This window comes from Phocoena sinus, chromosome 9 (assembly GCF_008692025.1).
Source record: "Phocoena sinus isolate mPhoSin1 chromosome 9, mPhoSin1.pri, whole genome shotgun sequence".
Lineage (NCBI taxonomy): Eukaryota > Metazoa > Chordata > Mammalia > Artiodactyla > Phocoenidae > Phocoena > Phocoena sinus.
Window position 1 is genome coordinate 59303414 of NC_045771.1, and position 20342 is coordinate 59323755.

Here is a 20342-nt window from a genome sequence, read left to right on the forward strand (position 1 = left end):
CAAGTCCGTTCTCCAGTAGGTCTGCGCCTCTATTCCTGTCTTATCCCTAGGTTCTTCATGACATTTTTTTCCCTTAAATTCCATATATATGTGTTAGCATACGGTATTTGTCTTTGTCTTTCTGACTTACTTCACTCTGTATGACAGACTCTAGGTCTATCCATCTCATTACAAATAACTCAATTTCATTTCTTTTTAAGGCTGAGTAATATTCCATTGTGTATATGTGCCACATCTTCTTTATCCATTCGTCCGATGATGGGCGCTTAGGTTCTTTCCATCTCCGGGCTATTGTAAATAGAGCTGCAATGAACATTTTGGTACATGACTCTTTTTGAATTTTGGTTTTCTCAGGGTATATGCCCAGTAGTGGGATTGCTGGGTCATATGGTAATTCTATTTGTAGTTTTTTAAGGAACCTCCATACTGTTCTCCATAGTGGCTGAACCAATTCACATTCCCACCAGCAGTGCAAGAGTGTCCCCTTTTCTCCACACCCTCTCCAGCATTTATTGTTTCTAGATTTTTTGATGATGGCCATTCTGACTGGTGTGAGATGATATCTCATTGTAGTTTTGATTTGCATTTCTCTAATGATTAATGATGTTGAGCATTCTTTCATGTGTTTGTTGGCATTCTGTATATCTTCTTTGGAGAAATGTCTGTTTAGGTCTTCTGCCCACTTTTGGATGGGGTTGTTTGTTTTTTTGTTATTGAGCTGCATGAGCTGCTTGTAAATTTTGGAGATTAATCCTTTGTCAGTTGCTTCATTTGCAAATGTTTTCTCCCATTCTGAGGGTTGTCTTTTGGTCTTGATTATGGTTTCCTTTGCTGTGCAAAAGCTTTGAAGTTTCATTAGGTCCCATTTGTTTATTTTTGTTTTTATTTCCATTACTCTAGGAGGTGGGTCAGAAAGGATCTTGCTGTGATTTATGTCATAGAGTGTTCTTCCTATGTTTTCCTCTAAGAGTTTGATAGTTTCTGGCCTTACATTTAGGTCTTTAATCCATTTTGAGCTTATTTTTGTGTATGGTGTTAGGGAGTGATCTAATCTCATACTTTTACATGTACCTGTCCAGTTTTCCCAGCACCATTTATTGAAGAGGCTGTCCTTTCTCCACTGTACAATCCTGCCTCCTTTATCAAAGATAAGGTGTCCATATGTGCGTGGGTTTATCTCTGGGCTTTCTATCCTGTTCCACTGATCTATCTTTCTGTTTTTGTGCCAGTACCATACTGTCTTGATTACTGTTGCTTTGTAGTATAGTCTGAAGTCAGGGAGCCTGATTCCTCCAGCTCCTTTTTTCGTTCTCAAGATTGCTTTGGCTATTCGGGGTCTTTTGTGTTTCCATACAAATTGCGAAATGTTTTGTTCTAGTTCTGTGAAAAATGCCAGTGGTAGTTTGATAGGGATTGCATTGAATCTGTAGATTGCTTTGGGTAGTAGAGTCATTTTCACAATGTTGATTCTTCCCATCCAAGAACATGGTATATCTCTCCATCTATTTGTATCATCTTTAATTTCTTTCATCAGTGTCTTATAATTTTCTGCATACAGGTCTTTTGTATCCTTAGGTAGGTTTATTCCTAGATATTTTATTCTTTTTGTTGCAATGGTAAATGGGAGTGTTTTCTTGATTTCACTTTCAGATTTTTCATCATTAGTATATAGGAATGCCAGAGATTTCTGTGCATTAATTTTGTATCCTGCTACTTTACCAAATTCATTGATTAGCTCTAGTAGTTTTCTGGTAGCATCTTTAGGATTCTCTATGTATAGTATCATGTCATCTGCAAACAGTGACAGCTTTACTTCTTCTTTTCCGATGTGGATTCCTTTTATTTCCTTTTCTTCTCTGATTGCTGTGGCTAAAACTTCCAAAACTATGTTGAATAAGAGTGGTGAGAGTGGGCAACCTTGTCTTGTTCCTGATCTTAGTGGAAATGCTTTCAGTTTTTCACCATTGAGGATGATGTTTGCTGTGGGCTGGTCATATACGGCCTTTATTATGTTGAGGAAAGTTCCCTCTATGCCTACTTTCTGGAGGGTTTTTATCATAAATGGGTGTTGAATTTTGTCGAAAGCTTTCTCTGCATCTATTGAGATGATCATATGGTTTTTCTCCTTCAATTTGTTAATATGGTTTATCACATTGATAGATTTGCGTATATTGAAGAATCCTTGCATTCCTGGAATAAACCCCACTTGATCATGGTGTATGATCCTTTTAATGTGCTGTTGGATTCTGTTTGCTAGTATTTTGTTGAGGATTTTTGCATCTATGTTCATCAGTGATATTGGCCTGTAGTTTTCTTTCTTTGTGACATCCTTGTCTGGTTTTGGTATCAAGGTGATGGTGGCCTCGTAGAAGGAATTTGGGAGTGTTCCTCCCTCTGCTATATTTTGGAAGAGTTCGAGAAGGATAGGTGTTAGCTCTTCTCTAAACGTTTGATAGAATTCACCTGTGAAGCCATCTGGTCCTGGGCTTTTGTTTGTTGGAAGATTTTTAATCACAGTTTCAATTTCAGTGCTTGTGATTGGTCTGTTCATATTTTCTATTTCTTCCTGATTCAGTCTTGGCAGGTTGTGCATTTCTAAGAATTTGTCCATTTCTTCCAGATTGTCCATTTTATTGGCATAGAGTTGCTTGTAGTAATCTCTCATGATTTTTTTTATTTCTGCAGTGTCAGTTGTTATTTCTCCTTTCTCATTTCTAATTCTATTGATTTGAGTCTTCTCCCTTTTTTTCTTGATGAGTCTGGCTAGTGGTTTATCTATTTTGTTTATCTTCTCAAAGAACCAGCTTTTAGTTTTATTGATCTTTGCTATTGTTTCCTTCATTTCTTTTTCATTTATTTCTGATCTGATTTTTATGATTTCTTTCCTTCTGCTAGCTTTGGGGGTTTTTTGTTCTTCTTTCTCTAATTGCTTGAGGTGCAAAGTTAGGTTGTTTATTCGAGATGTTTCCTGCTTCTTAAGGTGGGCTTGTATTGCTATAAACTTCCCCCTTAGAACTGCTTTTGCTGCATCCCATAGGTTTTGGGTCGTTGTGTCTCCATTGTCATTTGTTTCTAGGTATTTTTTTATTTCCTCTTTGATTTCTTCAGTGATCACTTCATTATTAAGTAGTGTATTGTTTAGTCTCCATGCGTTTGTATATTTTACAGATCTTTTCCTGTAATTGATATCTAGTCTCATGGCGTTGTGGTCAGAAAAGATACTTGATACAATTTCAATTTTCTTAAATTTACCAAGGCTTGATTTGTGACCCAAGATATGATCTATCCTGGAGAATGTTCCATGAGCACTTGAGAAAAATGTGTATTCTGTTGTTTTTGGATGGAGTGTCCTATAAATATCAATTAAGTCCATCTTGTTTAATGTATCATTTAAAGCTTGTGTTTCCTTATTTATTTTCATTTTGGATGATCTGTCCATGGGTGAAAGTGGGGTGTTAAAGTCCCCTACTATGAATGTGTTACTGTCAATTTCCCCTTTTATGGCTGTTAGTATTTGCCTTACGTATTGAGGTGCTCCTATGTTGGGTGCATAAATATTTACAATTGTTATATCTTCTTCTTGGATCGATCCCTTGATCATTATGTAGTGTCCTTCTTTATCCCTTTTAATAGTCCTTATTTTAAAGTCTATTTTGTCTGATATGAGAATTGCTACTCCAGCTTTCTTTTGGTTTCCATTTGCATGGAATATCTTTTTCCATCCCCTTACTTTCAGTCTGTATGTGTCTCTAGGTCTGAGGTGGGTCTCTTGTAGACAGCATATATAAGGGTCTTGTTTTTGTATCCATTCAGCCAATCTGTGTCTTTTGGTGGGAGCATTTAGTCCATTTACATTTAAGGTAATTATCGATATGTATGTTCCTATTCCCATTTTCTATATTGTTTTGGGTTCGTTATTATAGGTCGTTTCCTTCTTTTGCATTTCTTATCTAGAGAAGTTCCTTTAGCATTTGTTGTAAAGCTGGTTTGGTGGTGCTGAACTCTCTCAGCTTTTGCTTGTCTGTAAAGGTTTTAATTTCTCCATCAAATCTGAATGAGATCCTTGCTGGGTAGAGTAGTCTTGGTTGCAGGTTTTTCTCCTTCATCACTTTCAGTATGTCCTGCCACTCCCTTCTGGCTTGTAGGGTTTCTGCTGAGAGATCAGCTGTTAACCTTATGGGGATTCCCTTGTGTGTTATTTGTTGCTTTTCCCTTGCTGCTTTTAATATGCTTTCTTTGTATTTAATTTTTGATAGTTTGATTAATATGTGTCTTGGCATATTTCTCCTTGTATTTATCCTGTATGGGACTCTCTGTGCTTCCTGGACTTGATTAACTATTTCCTTTCCCATATTAGGGAAGTTTTCAACTATAATCTCTTCAAATATTTTCTCAGTCCCTTTCTTTTTTTCTTCTTCTTCTGGAACCCCTATAATTCGAATGTTGGTGCGTTTAATGTTGTCCCAGAGCTCTCTGAGACTGTCCTCAGTTCTTTTCATTCTTTTTTCTTTATTCTGCTCTGCAGTAGTTATTTCCACTACTTTATCTTCCAGGTCACTTATCCGTTCTTCTGCCTCAGTTATTCTGCTATTGATCCTATCTAGAGTACTTTTAATTTCATTTATTGCGTTGTTCATCGTTGCTTGTTTCATCTTTAGTTCTTGTAGGTCCTTGTTAACTGTTTCTTGCATTTTGTCCATTCTACTTCCAAGATTTCGGATCATCCTTACTATCATTATTCTGAATTCTTTTTCAGGTAGATTGCCTATTTCCTCTTCATTTGTTAGGTCTGGTGGGTTTTTATCTTGCTCCTTCATCTGCTGTGTGTTTTTCTGTCTTCTCATTTTGCTTATCTTACTGTGTTTGGGGTCTCCTTTTTGCAGGCTGCACGTTCGTAGTTCCCGTTGTTTTTGATGTCTGTCTCCAGTGGCTGAGGTTGTTTCAGCGGGTTGTGTAGGCTTCCTGGTGGAGGGGACTAGTGCCTGTGTTGTGCTGGATGAGGCTGGATCTTGTCTCTCTAGTGAGCAGGTTCACGTCTGGTGGTGTGTTTTGGGGTGTCTGTGGCCTAGTTATGATTTTCGGCAGCCTCTCTGCTAATGGGTGGGGTTGTGTTCCTGTTTTGCTAGTTGTTTGGCACAGGTTGTCCAGCACTGTGGCTTGCTGGTCGTTGAGTGAAGCTGGGTGCTGGTGTTAAGATGGAGGTCTGGGAGATTTCCACCGTTTAATATTATATGGAGCTGGGAGGTCTCTTGTTGATCAGTGTCCTGAAGTTGGCTCTCCTACCTCAGAGGCAGAGCCCTGCCTCCTGGGCTGGAGCACCAAGAGCCTTTCATCCACACGGCTCAGAATAAAAGGGAGGAAAACTAGAGAGAATTATTAGAAGTATGAGGAAAGAAAGAAGTAAAGGAGGAAAGGAAGGAAGGAAGAAAGAAGCAAAGAAGGAAAGGAGGGAGGGAGGGAGGAAGGAAGGAAGGAAGGAGGGAAAGAAGGAGAAAATGTAGAGAGAATTAGTAGAAGTATGAGGAAAGAAAGAGGGAAAGGAGGAAAGGAAGGAAGGAAGAAAGAAGCAAAGAAGGAAAGAAAGGAGGGAGGGAGGGAGGGAGGAAGGAAGGAAAGAAGGAGGGAAAGAAGGAGAAAATGTAGAGAGAATTAGTAGAAGTTTGAGGAAAGAGAGAAGGAAAGGAGGAAAGGAAGTAAGGAAGAAAGAAGCAAAGAAGGAAAGAAAGGAGGGAGGGAGGGAGGAAGGAAGGAAGGTAGGAGGGAAAGAAGGAGAAAATGTAGAGAGAATTAGTAGAAGTATGAGGAAAGAAAGAAGGAAAGGAGGAAAGGAAGGAAGGAAGAAAGAAGCAAAGAAGGAAAGAAAGGGAGGGAGGGGGGAAGGAAGGAAGGAAGGAGGGAAGGAAGGAGAAAATGTAGAGAGTATTAGAAGTTTGAGGAAAGAAAGAAGGAAAGGAGGAAAGGAGGAAAGGAAGGAAGGAAGAAAGAAGCAAAGAAGGAAAGAAAGGAGGGAGGGAGGGAGGAAGGGAGGAAGGAAGGAGGGAAAGAAGGAAAAAAGACAGAAAGAAGATACAGTAAAAATAAAATAAAGTATAATATAGTTATTGTACTAAAAAATATTTAGAAAGAAAAAAAAAAAAGAACAGATAGAACCCTAGGACAAATGTTGGAAACAAAGCTATACAGAGAAAATCTTACACAGAAGCATACACATACGTGTTCACAAAGAGAGGCAAAGGGGGAAAAATCATAAATCCTGCTCCCAGAGACCACCTCCTCAACCTGGGGTGATTCGCTGTCTAAAGGAGGGAAGGAAGGAAGGAAAGAAAGAAAGAACGAAGGTAAAGTACAATAAAGTTATTACAATTAAAATTAATTATTAAGAAAAAAAAATTTTTTTTTTAAAAAACCATGGACGGATAGAGCCCTAGGACAAATGTTGGAAGCAAAGCTATACAGAGAAAATCTTACACAGAAGCATACACATACACGTTCACAAAGAGAGGCAAAGGGGGAAAAATCATAAATCCTGCTCCCAGAGACCACCTCCTCAATTTGGGGTGATTTGTTGTCTAAAGGAGGGAAGGAAGGAAGGAAAGAAAGAAAGAAAGAATGAAGGTAAAGTACAATAAAGTTATTACAATTAAAATTATTAAGAAAAAAAAATTTTTTTTTTAAAAAAACCATGGACGGATAGAGCCCTAGGACAACTGTTGGAAGCAAAGCTATACAGAGAAAATCTTACACAGAAGCATACACATACACGTTCACAAAGAGAGGCAAAGGGGGAAAAATCATAAATCCTGCTCCCAGAGACCACCTCCTCAACCTGGGGTGATTCGCTGTCTAAAGGAGGGAAGGAGGGAAGGAAAGAAAGAAAGAAAGAACGAAGGTAAAGTTCAATAAAGTTATTACAATTAAAATTAATTATTAAAAAAAAAATTTTTTTTTTTTTTAAAAAAAAAACCATGGACGGATAGAGCCCTAGGACAAATGGTGGAAGCAAGAGTATACAGACAAGATCTCACACAGAAGCATACCCGCACACATTCACAAAAAGAGGAAAAGGGAAAAAAATCACAGATCTCGCTCCTAAATTCCCCCTCTTCAATTTGGGACCACTCCCTGTCTATTCAGGTATTCCACAATGCAGGGCACATCAAGTTGATTGTGGAGCTTCAATCCGCCGCCTCCGCGGCTGCCGGGAGAGACCTCCCCCTCTCCTCCCTGCTCTCACAGCTCACAGGAGCTCAGCTTTGTACCCGGCCCTGCCCCTGCGCGCAGCTCGCTGGAGGGCGTCTGTTTTTTTGCTCAGACAGGACGGGGTTAAAGGAGCCGCTGATTCGGGAGCTCCGGCTCACTCAGGCCGGGGGTTGGGGGATGGGGGAAGGCGGGGCACTGCGTGCGGGGCGGGCCTGCGGCGGCAGAGGCGGTGTGACGCTGCGGCAGAGGCCGGCGTGACGCTGCACCAGCCTGAGACCCGCCGTGCGTACTCCTGGGGAAGTTGTCCCTGGATCCCGGGAACCTGGCAGTGGCGGCCTGCACAGGCTCCGCGGAAGAGGGGCGCGGAGAGTGACCTGTGCTCGCACACAGCCCCCCTGGTGGCGGCAGCAGCAGCCCCAGCGTCTCCCGCCCGTCTCTGGGGTCCGCGGTTTCAGCCGCGGCTCGCGCCCGTCTCTGGGGCTCGCGCTTCCCGCCGCGGCTCGCGCCCGTCTCGGGGGCTCGCGCCCTCAGCCGCGGCTCGCGCCCGTCTCTGGGGTCCGCGGTTTTAGCCGCGGCTCGCGCCCGTCTCTGGAGTTCCTTTAAGCAGAGCTCTTAAACCCCTCTCCTCGCGCACCAGGAAACAAAGAGGGAAGAAAAAGTCTCTTGCCTCTTCGGCCGGTGCAGGCTTTTCCCCGAACTCCCTCCCGGCTAGTCGTGGCGCACCAACCCCTTCAGGCTATGCTCAAGCCGCCAACTCCAGTCCTCTCCCTGCGCTCCGTCCAAAACCGAAACCCGAGCCTCAGCTCGCAGCCCCGCCCGCCCCGGCGGGTGAGCAGACAAGCCTCTCAGGCTGGTGAGTGCCTGTCAGCACCGATCCTCTGTGCGGGAATCTCCCCGCTTTGCCCTCCGCACCCGTCGCTGTACACTCCTCCGCGGTTCCGAAGCTCCCCCCTCCACCTCCCGCAGTCTCCGCCCGCGAAGGGGCTTCCTAGTGTGTGGAAACTTTTCCTCCTTCACAGCTCCCTCCCACTGGTGCAGGTGCCGTCCTTATTCTTTTGTCTCTGTTTTTTTTTTTTCTTTTGCCCTACCCAGGTATGTGGGGAGTTTCTTGCCTTTTGGGAGCTCTGAGGTCTTCTGCCAGCCTTCAGTAGGTGTTCTGTAGGAGTTGTTCCACGTGTAGATGTATTTCTGGTGTATCCGTGAGGAGGAAGGCGATCTCCACGTCTTACTCTTCCGCCATCTTCCCGCCAACTCCACCATCTTCTTACTCAGTTCTGTTTTGCTCCTCTGAGCTCCTCTAGGTTGGCTGTATGCTAAAGAGATTTAAGATTCAGTTGGCTACTGGTGGATGGTTGGTACTTTAAACATTTTTGTTGCTACCCAATAGACTATATAACAGAACTGGCCTCCTTCCAAAGGAAAACTAAAGAAAAACTATTCAATTTACTATGCAGATGCTATAAAGTGACTTAGAACAGCTACTTCACAACCCGACTTTCCAATGAGAAAGTCATCTTTACACAAGTAAATGACTGACTCATTTATCCAGAAGATAAAGTGATTTGTTCTCTTGTGGATGGGGAATTCAGTTTCCTTATTTACAAGGAACAAGGTCAGAGCTGAAGATGCTGTCTTCCAAATACAAAGCAAATTTGTTGAGGGTGTATTTCACTGAAAGCTGATGTATAAATTACATAAGGGGAAAAAAAGAATTATAGGGTCTGCAATTGCTTTCCAAGGTACAAAAGGACATTTGATTTTTTTTTCTCTCAGCATAATTCAGAAGGAAGTGACACCCCAGGGAGCCAAGATTGGGTTTTCTTGTAGGGCAAGAAAGACATTTTTCTAGGGGAGGGAAAGGTATGTGAAAGTCTGGGGGAGGTAAAGATGATTTCTGCCGTTGAACAGTTCTGTATATGAAGCCCAAGGTATAAGCAGTCTCTTTGATCATTAAGTACCTTTCTGCACACAAATATCTCAATATAAAAGGGCAGAGGTAGCTTTAGATTTTTTCTGGTGAAGTGGCTTACAGGTGGCACTTGTACTGGAAGGGTGGCAGGGAGATTTATCTTGAATCTGTTTTCTAATTTATGTTTTTAGGGGTCAGATGCTGAGGGGAAGGGTCTTAAGGTCTCTCCAGTTGCCACCACTACCTTTTGTCCAATTGTTCTTCTAGGAAGGAAGAATAGAGACCCCAGAGACACACAGAAGGCGAAGGTCATTGAGCCTTTTCTGTTTCCCAGGTTTACAAGAAGAAGTAGAAGCTTCTGCCTTCTGGGTCCACCAGTCCTTCCTCATTTGATGGTCAAGGTTCCTGGGAGTCATCATAGAGTGATTATTTAGAGTTTGCTCTCTCTTAAGGGTTTCTTTTTGTTGTTGCCTGGTGAAATAATTGCTGAGGCCTGAAGACGGCATGATCAGCTGTCTTCGTTCTGGAAGCTAGGCGTGTCGGTTAAGAGAGCTGGGAGCGTCAGGCTAAAAGGAGCCTTTCCTGCTGTGAGAACCGCCTTCTGTCAGCAGAAAATTTGCTAGTCAGTGTCAGCAAAACCTAATGTGGCAGTGGGAGCTTTGGACTTTGTGCATCTAAAGACTGAAGGTTAAGAACTACTCAATTTTTTTTATCCTAATGAAAGGTTATCTCCAGGTGATATATGGGAGTGTGCCAGGTACAAATTGAAGCACCAGATGTGTGAAGTTGGGCTCCTGAACTATGAATGAATTATATTCCTGTATACATAACTTGGTTTGAACTGTTTCTGAATAGGGGCTGGGAATAGGGTTGCCAAACAAAATATAGATGCTCTATTGAATTTGAAATGCATCACTAATAAGTAATTTTTAGTATAAATATGTCCCATGCAATACTGGGGCCATATTTATACGAAAAATTATTTGTTGTCTGTCTGAAATTCGAATTTACCTGGTAACCTACATTATTATTATTTGCTAAACCTGGAAACCCTAGTTGAGAAGTAAATAATGTGTTACAGGAGGAGAGTAACTTTTAGCCACACCTCCTCTGTGTACAAGGTTTTGGCAGGAAGGGGGAGGTAAGGAATACCTAGGGACAGATTACCTGTATTGGGTAAGTGGGCAATGTGTCTCTAAACATAACCAGTGTGGTTTCCATGAAGAGTGAGTGTAGCCCGGGAATTAATGCAGAGCACAGGTCAGTTTTCTGAGTGGACACTTAAACCATGTGCAGAGCCTCATTACAAGCTTCTGACTTCCCCATGCTCTCTGTTTTCAAAATTCCAGTACAAGTATATTCCTGATTCAGGCCTTGGATTAATTTCAGCTGTCATCTCTGTCCTGGTAACTCTTAAATTTAAATCTTCATTTTGGATTACTCATCTGATTTCCAGCATACTTTTCAACATGGCTCATCCTTCTAGAAAGAATATATCTGGAGGTCTTTAGAGAAGGATGTGTGTAGAGGTCTGATGGATGCTATTTTCATATAATTAGCAACATCTTTGCATTAGAAAGGGAATTATTTCGAACTTTCAACAAAATCCAGCCTATAATTACTATAATGATAATAGTAAAGAGTGGGGTTTTTTTAACATCTTTATTGGAGTATAATTGCTTTACAATGGTGTGTTAGTTTCTGCTTTATAACAAAGTGAATCAGTTATACATATACATATGTTCCCATATCTCTTCCCTCTTGTGTCTCCCTCCCACCCTCCCTATCCCACCCCTCTAGGTGGTCACAAACCACCTAGCTGATCTCCCTGTGTTATGTGGCTACTTCCCACTAGCTATCTATTTTACATTTGGTAGTGTATATATGTCCATGCTACTCTCTCATTTTGTCACAGCTTACCCTTCCCCCTCCCCATATCCTCAAGTCCATGCTCTAGTAGGTCTGAGTCTTTATTCCTGTCTTACGCCTAGGTTCTTCATGACCTTTTTTTTTTTTCTTCTTAGATTCCATATATATGTGTTAGCACACGGTATTTGTTTTTCTCTTTCTGACTTACTTCACTCTGTATGACAGACTCTGGGTCCATCCACCTCACTACAAATAACTCAATTTCGTTTCTTTTTATGGCTGAGTAATATTTCATTGTATATATGTACCACATCTTCTTTATCCATTCATCTGTTGATGGACAGTTAGGTTGCTTCCATGTCCTGCCTATTGTAAATAGTGCTGCAATGAACATTTTGGTACATGACTCTTTTTGAATTATGGTTTTCTCAGGGTATATGCCCAGTAGTGGGATTGCTGGGTCATATGGTAGTTCTATTTGTAGTTTTTTAAGGAACCTCCATACTGTTCTCCACAGTGGCTGTGTCAATTTACATTCCCACCAACAGTACAAGAGTGTTCCCTTTTCTCCACACCCTCTCCAGCATTTATTGTTCCTAGATGTTGTTTTTTTTTTTTTTTTTTTTGGTACACGGGCCTCTCACTGTTGTGGCCTCTCCCGTTGTGGAGCATAGGCTCCAGACGCGCAGGCTCAGCGGCCATGGCTCACGGGCCCAGCCGCTCTGCGGCACGTGGGATCCTCCCAGACCTGGGCACGAACCTGCGTCCGCTGCATCAGCAGGCGGACTCTCAACCACTGCGCCACCAGGGAAGCCCCTGTTTCTAGATTTTTTGACGATGGCCATTCTGACCAGTGTGAGATGATATCTCAATGTAGTTTTGATTTGCATTTCTCTAATGATTAATGATGTTGAGCATTCTTCCATGTGTTTGTTGGCAATCTGTATATCTTCGTAAAGAGTGTTTCTTGTTCTAAATACCTGTACAATAGGATCTGTGTCTTTAAACCATTCATTTCACTGGTCCTTACTTAAGGATTAAAATAAGATCATCAGAATATATTTGAAAGAGCACTAAACTCAGATGAAGACCTAAAACCATGCTTTTTCTTACTGTGTGCCTCTTTGGGTTTCAATTTTCTCATCTCCAAATTAGGGGGATTAGATAATTCCTAGGGTCCTTTGCAACTCTAACAGTCTATGATGCTCTTATGGTAGTTTATAAACTAGTGTTCAAAGCAATTAGTCAGCCTCAGGTTTTGTCTGTCTCTTTTGCATAGAGCTACATATCTGCCATCCTCATCCCAACTGCAGAGAAAAGAGTAGCCCCATTTGCCTCAATTTCCCAAGACCAAGGTTCTGGAAAAATTACCTGCCCACCTTGACCATCTTGTACCCATGGAGAAGTCCTTCTAGTTATACTTTCCATATACTCAGAAATGCTGACTCTAACTCTTCAGAGGTCCCACAGCAATGGATGTCTAACTCCAGCCCACCTGTTTATCCCCTTAGGGATTACTCTTTATTTGAGTAGACCTGGCTGAAAAAGCCATTGTCAGCAGGTCAGCTTTGTGCACTGTACCCAGACTATGTATGTGAATGGATCGTCTCATTAAACAAGTGTTTATGTTGTGCCCATTTGGACCTAGCCACTGGGCAGGATGGTTCTGATGCCTTCACTGGTTTGGAGCCTCAATATACACATTTAGTCTGCAATGGCTTATGACTGCACTTTTTAAATTCGGGGACAATTAAAAAGAGTTGTGTGCTAGAGTTTGGCTCACAGTAGCTCATGAGAGCTGATTGTTAAATTATCAGGAATTTTGTGAGCTGATTGTTAAATGCAACGATTTTTAAAAATTAAGTCATATAAACCTACAACATGGGGCTTCCCTGGTGGTGCAGTGGTTGAGAGTCCGCCTGCCGATGCAGGGGACATGGGTTCGTGCCCCAGTCTAGGAAGATCCCACATGCCGTGGAGCGGCTGGGCCCATGAGCCATGGCCGCTGAGCCTGTGTGTCCGGAGCCTGTGCTCCGCAACGGGAGAGGCCACAACAGTGAGAGGCCCGCGTACCACACACACAAAAACAAAACAAAACAAAAAAACCTACAACAAAGTATACTAAAAACAAAGGTAATAAATATTCAAAACACACTACCTGCCAATTATTTTACTCTACATATCTTCCCCACCATACATTCAGGGACCTCAAATAGGCCATGATGCAACTGTTTACACCACAGAAATCAGCAAATGCTACCAATCAGACCTTAACTTATTGCTTTGTTGATGTCTAGACTTCAGAAATTGATGGAGAGAATGTTACTAATGTAGATTAAACTTAAAAATTTGTAGTGTGTGGTGTCTGTAGCTATTACATTGTGAATAGTAAAAAATTGAGAAATATGCTTCCAATATTCAAAAAACTATTAAGCGCTTCCACATAGAAGTGGCTTATGTCATTGATGAGTGAGTGAGTTTCCAATATATGTCTTCATTGTTTCACATTTGTGAAACAGTTACTCCTTAATGTAATAAAAATGTCAACCAATGTAAACATAGGAACCACATGCACGCTTCAATTGCAGACACAGGTTGGCTATGAATACAACTCATATCTATACAAAATTGATATAAAAATCAGTGATAGCATTCTTAGAGTCCCAACTGGCCATATGGAATAGGAAATAAATATTGGGTATTTTATTATTTGTAAATTGAGGGCTTCACATTCTTTATATTAGCAAAACTTATAATAAACTTATAAACATATATACATACAGTCTTTTTTTTTTATGAAATGCCTGTTGTTGAACATTTTCTAGTACACCATTGACTCAAACCTCTATTCGGTAGAGCCCCTTCTGGTTGCTCTATTTGTTGGGGCTGACACAGTCCTCAGGTGAGGCCATGCCTCCTGAGGCCAGACCATATGATCATCTCAATAGATGCAGGAAAACCCTTTGATAAAATTCAACATCCATTTATGGTAAAAACTCTCCAGAAATAGGGCATAGCGGGAACATACCACAACATAATAAAGGCCATATACAGCAAACCCACAGCTAATATCATACTCAACAGTGAAAAGCTGAAAGCATTTCCTATAAGATCAGGAACAAGAGAAGGATGCCCACTCTCACCATTTTTTTAAATTTTATTTTATTTATTTATTTATTTTTGGCTGTGTTGGGTCTTCGTTGCTGTGAGCGGGCTTTCTCTAGCTGTGGCGAGTGGGGGCTACTCTTTGTTGTGGTGCGCGGGCTTCTCATTGTGGTGGCTTCTCTTGTTGCGGAGCATGGGCGCTAGGCACGTGGGCTTCAGTAGTTGTGGCTGGTGGGCTCTAGAGCACAGGCTCAGTAGTTGTAGCGCATGGGCTTAGTTGCTCCGTGGCATGTGGGATCTTCCCGGACCAGGGCTCGAACCCGTGTCCCCTGCATTGGCAGGTGGCTTCTTAACCACTGTGCCACCAGGAAAGCCCCTCACCATTTTTATTCAACATGTTTTTGACTTTTGGAGTCACACAGACCTGAGTTTGAATCCTATCTCTGTCATTTACTAGCTAAATACCCTTGTTTAAATTCTCTCACCCTTTGATTTTAAATCTGTAAAGTGGAGATAATTATAGGACTAACCTCATAGGTTGTCTGAAGATTTAGCAAGCTAAACATGCAAAGATTTAACATAGGCCCTGGCACATGATAAGTCCTCAAAAAATGGTAGCTGTAATTTTTTTCCTTCATCCTCTCTCCTGCCTATTAGGATGCATCAAGCTTCAGACCATGGTTCTCTACCTTTTCCGTTTATATCCATTTAGCGTATGATTGACCTAACCAGCACATTCCTTGTTGATGCACAGATCTCCCTCTCCATCTTGACCTTCTCATTAGAGCATCCATCATGCACATTTTTAACTGACATTAGGACATAACATAGGAAATATCCTCCTGCTCATTATCTGACCATCCTCAAATTAGTATGCCCTTCCTATTTCCTCATTTCCATCGGTGGTACCCCTATTTGTACTTGATCTTAGGCTTCAGAGTTGCAGTCTTTACTTCCTATATCTGATTAGTCATTAAACCCTACTTATTCTTTCTCGCAGCTTCAGTTTTCGTGACTAATGGTGAAGCTAGCTGAGAAGCCGTTTGGTGCACTCCCATTTAGCCTCCTCAGGGCTCCCTGCCCTTGATATCCTTGTTTTTCCCTTTGTGCTTTTGCTCATGGTACTCAAGGGACACTGATGATCTTTAAGTTAGCCTCTTATTATTTACTGAATTATATTGCTCTGAACTCTGAAATACCTATGTCTTTTATCTTCAACTGGGTTGTAAATTCCTTGAAGACAGAAGCAGGGCATAAACTCAGAATTACTGTCACAGTGCTAAACACAGTGCTCAATAAAGGTTTCCCAATGGAATGAATTGATTGAATATAACCCTTTCTTATTAAGAATACATAATAGCTTCCTATTGCCTATTAAGTCAATCCCAAGCTCTTCAGATTGACCTTCCAGGTGTACTGTCAGCTGACTCCATCTTACCTGCTCTTAACTTTAGTTCTTTCCTGACATGGGCCCTTCATTCAGGTGACCTTGGTACACACACACACACACATACACACAACTGGGTATTAAAATACTCATCCTTCTGTCTCAGTTTTGCCTGAAGTCCCAAGACATTGGGTACTTACCACTCACATAGAAAAATGCAATGCTAGACCACCCTGGATGTTGGAGTTTGAGTTCAGTCAAACTCTTTCCCTGGAGGTAGGAGACAAGGTGTGTAAAAGTTCCAATCCTCTAATGAAGGATTGGTCTTTCCAGTAACCAGTCCACCTAATGAAGCTCTCTAGGAGCCCCATTAAGACTCACTTCATTAGCATAATTGAAATGGTGGAAAGGAGCTCTTTGTCAAGAACCAGAGGCAAAGACCAAACATGTATTTCTTATTATACCACACCCACAAATACCTCCTTTCCAACTGCAGCTTGAAACAAGCCTGGGTTATGGGAGAGGAGAAACTTTTAAATAAAATTTGGAGTTTCAATTATTCAACTAAAATGGACATTTTTATTGCTGAAATGACATTTTTCTCCTATCTAGAGTGACTGGAGTACTTTTTATTATTAAAAATTAAGTAGAGGGCTTCCTTGTTGGCGCAGTGGTTGAGAGTCCGCCTGCTGATGCAGGGGACACGGGTTCATGCCCCGGTCCGGGAAGATCCCATATGCCGCGGAGCGGCTGGGCCCGTGAGCCATGGCCGCTGAGCCTGCGTGTCCGGAGCCTGTGCTCCGCAATGGGAGAGGCCACAACAGTGAGAGGCCCACGTACAGCAACAAAAAAAAGAAAAAGAAAGAAGAAAAATTAAGTAGAAACAGGTGTGAGTCCTGCCTGAGGTATCATGCCAGGATTGGAGAAGGGTTGCAGGCAGTGGGTTTGTGTGAGCAGGAGAAAGCGATAATGAAGCTGTGTTTTTGTTTTACCCGTTGAAGTACCTCTCTTTCAACACGACTGTTACATTTGCTGATGCTGCACATGTAGACAGGCCTGTAAGTGTATGCAGGCAGGCACACAACACACACACACACACGCATGCACCTTTCTACCATTTAGGATCTACAGTTGAACCCATCTCCTCCAAGAAATCATTCCTGGTTAGCGCAACTCACTCAGCTCTCTCTCTTGGAATTTCTATAATTCCTCTTTTTCAAACCCTATAATCTAACACTTATGTATGTGAACCAACCATACATCTCCATTGATCTTCTCTTGTTTCATTTACATGTTTTTGCTTCTCATTCTTACAGTAAGCCTCTCACCAGAAACCAGTGTGTTTTACTTTGGGATATGTCTCATATATTCCTCCATTGTCACTTAATAAAGGCTGCATGATTGATTAATCAGATATGTCCAAATTTCATGGTAACATCAAAGGTTGGCTAAATATCCAGTTTAGTCTAAAACCTAAAGCTAAATCTTTCTGCCTCCTGATGGAAATGCTGGCCACCTCGACTCGGCTTTCCAGTTTTATTTGGTTGGTCAACTGTTGAACAGAGTGTGCTAATGAAATAACTAATCTTCATGTGATCTTTTATTGCTGGTGAAGGTTAAAATACCAGTGAGGGTGATTTGGTACGTGACATTAGTCCTCTTCAAGCACTGCACTGGGAAGACAGCTTTGGTTAACTTTCATGTTACTCTATAGTTTGTTTTACTTCATAGTCACCAGTAGACTTGAGTTCTTGGATTACTAACATTCAGCTTTTTGCTAATAAAATTTTCTGTAGAACTAGGAGAATTTCCTAGACAGCTGGAAGTGTATTTTGGGACCGGCCTCTCTCAAAATTGCTTTTACGAGCAGGGGATGCATTTCGTCAGGCCCCCACCCTCTTTGTTAGCACCTCTTTTTCACTTGCTCCTGAATGATGAAGGAAATTAGTCTTATGTTATTAATCCTCCCATCCACAATGGGGGCTGACAGTGTGTTTGAATACTTAAAGGCATGAGACTTCTCAAAAGCATTTCAGGGCTCCAAAGAGGCTTATCTTTGGATCATCATGAAGTCCTGATGTCTCTGTGCGTGGAAAAGATGAATCATACATGTACATTGAACAGATGAAACTCTGTGATGTCTCTGCAGGTGATACAGGCTTGCCATTCTTGTCCCAAAGCAATCGAAGTTGTCGTCAATGCCTATGAACATATCAGGTGGAACGTAAAGTGGAAAAGAGCTATCCCTGATGATGACTTGGAGGTAAAGCATCAATTCACTTCCTGTGGGTTTTGCTCTAAAGTACTTCCATAGTGCAATGGGAGTGCAGGAAATTCTAATTCAAAAAATGGGTTTTGAGAATGCGTTTAAGAATTTGAGGATGCTACACAAATACAGCAAGACAAAGGGTTATAAAATGCAGGTGTGAGAATAAATAAATAAATAAATAAATAAGTAGCATCTTGGGAGTTTCTCCATCCAAGGGCAAGTTGAACAGTTATATAAAGGTGACAGTTTTACTTTCTTCCCATCAATTTAGATGAATTTAATAATAAGAAGAAGAATATTTAGGATTGTTCATATAGCATTTTTATCAGAAGTTTAAATTGTGTAGATTATGTCACTCACTTTAAAAAATTGCTCTATTATTATTTATATAGATTAATTAATATTAATAATTATATAGATTAATTAATTATATAGATTATTTCATTCACTTTTAAATAACCTGAAGTCTGTAATAGGCAGGTAACAGAGCATCAACAACTTTGTGATGAGTCATGCAGAAAGCCATTGGCAAAGCTGAGTCCTCATGCTGCATGTGGACTTTGCTGCCTTTGTGAACCAGCCCTTCCACCTAGCCTCATGTTCTTGGTTTTAGCTGTCACAGGCTGTCCCCAGCACGGGAGAGATCTTGGGCACAGAGTACAAAGCTCACTGGGCCTAGAGGCTAATGGCTTAGGTGCAATCTTATTCTGCTACTTATTAGCTATCTTAGCTTTAAAAAGTTACTTAACCTGCCTTAGCTTCATTATTCATGTTTAATTTTGCCTCCCCATCAGGGACTGTGGAAAGCTGCCATTATGTATAAAGTAGGGACTAAACACATCACTATTGATTTCTATTGACGTAAACTCTGAGGCTTTTCTGACTTTAACATGTGTTGCCTTCCTTTTCAGAGATACTGGGATTTTTACCACTCTCTCTTCACTGTGTGCAGTAACTCTCCAAGGACTCTCATGCATTTATCAAGATGTGCCATTCGAAGAACGTTGCACAGCAGATGTCACAGAGTAATTCCTTTGCTTTCCCTCCCATTGTCATTGAAAAAGTACTTGCTTTTAGAGCCAGAGGGAATCATTTATTAAGCCTTATGAGACAGAAGATCCCAATCCTAGATGTTTAAGTGGACTCGCTGAGTAGACACAGTTTGCATAAATAAAATGGTACTTGGGTTGATTATAACACTTCAGGGATTTAAAAACACTTTACAAACACTATGTCATTAATCCTAGAGTATCACGGCGAGGGGAAATAAACAAGAGGTAAAGTTAAGGTAGTCTCAAAAACAAGAGCGTATCCAGAAGGTCCTGACATAACAATAATAATTAATATGTATAGTGCTCTTACTTGGTGCCTGCTATAATTTTATAAGATTTTTCATATGTTATCTCATTTGAAATGGGACCCAGGTTTTCTTACAACCAATTTCATCCTCTCCCTTATCAGTAATAAGTTTACATTACCGTTCAGTTGGCAAAATGCTAGGCTTTAGGATGGGCCTCTTAATCTTGGTGTCCTCCACCCACTCCCACTTAGCAGAAATTATTATGGCTAGTTTTGCAAACTCCTTTCCATATACTAAGCTCCTCAACTTACTTTTAGTGAAGAAAGCACGAGCATACTCAAAACAAAGAAATCTTTGAGTCAAATTAGAAATTAAAAACAAAGATCAGTCACTTGAAAGTCAAAATGGACATTTGAACACTCTCATTGAACCAAAGACTGGAGATGCAAAGATGAGTCCGAAGCGAGGACTCCTGCCCTCCAGGATCTCACCATTTAGCAGAGGATCCGGACATATAAGCAGGGAACTGCAGTGTCAAATGTCAGAGGCAAGAGTAGAGGTGCAGATTCATTCTTAATGCTTGCCTTTCAAAGTCATGTTTCTGACATGAAGTGCGGTTTTCTTTGAAGCATGATGATAAAGAGTAAAGGGATTGTGTGTAGTAGAGAGATCTCCGGCTGCTATGAGTGTAAATGTAAATGGATTCACTTTAAGTTTCCAGGCACATGTACTTATTTTTATTTTAGAATGATTTCGTGCATAGTGCTTTCCCAGACTCCCTGGGGAAAATATTGCACACTCAGTGGCTCCCATGTGTGTGTGACAAGGAAGTTTAGGAAAATGTGTGCAAGGAAACGTGCGAAGGGAAAGACTTAGGTTGATTACTTTGGTCTTTTTATGTAACAGACTGACATTTCAGAGCATTTTAGCTAGAAGATAAGGGGCACTTTGCTGGCGATGGCCAGCTGCAGAAAGCACATGGAAAGACGTTTTGAAAATGGTAAAAGTTTGAGAAACTTGGAAAGACTAGTGTGTTAATCAGGTTTGTTAGCAGTTTGCAGAAAGAGAAACGTAGATGATTAACCTCTGGACCTCATGGTTTATGAGGCCAACTTCGCTTCACTTTTTGTTCTTGCTAATCACTTTTAGATAACCTCATTGACTCTTAGCATTGCCTTTTAGAGGTTACAGCAGAAGTAATTAAGCACAAACAAATCTATTTGCCAGTTATGAGCAGGGTTTTTTTTTGGTTGTTGTTGTTGTTTTTGTGGTGTTTGTTGTTTTTTTGTGGTTCTCCATCTTG

General features: G+C 41.2%; 1 protein-coding gene across 2 annotated transcripts in view; it reads left to right on the top strand.

Annotated features, from left to right (window-relative positions):
* Positions 1-20342, top strand: part of ASB4 (ankyrin repeat and SOCS box containing 4) — a 213343-nt gene that overhangs the window by 53355 nt on the left and 139646 nt on the right. Inside the window, exons 4-5 of one of the 2 annotated variants that reach the window (XM_032642808.1) lie at positions 17620-17733; positions 18651-19727. In XM_032642808.1, coding sequence (XP_032498699.1) covers positions 17620-17733; positions 18651-18839 — 303 coding nt within the window. In that variant the 3' untranslated portion in view covers positions 18840-19727. Of the gene's footprint in view, positions 1-17619; positions 17734-18650; positions 19728-20342 lie in introns of those variants that run through there. The other variant, XM_032642809.1, reaches the window with a different exon arrangement.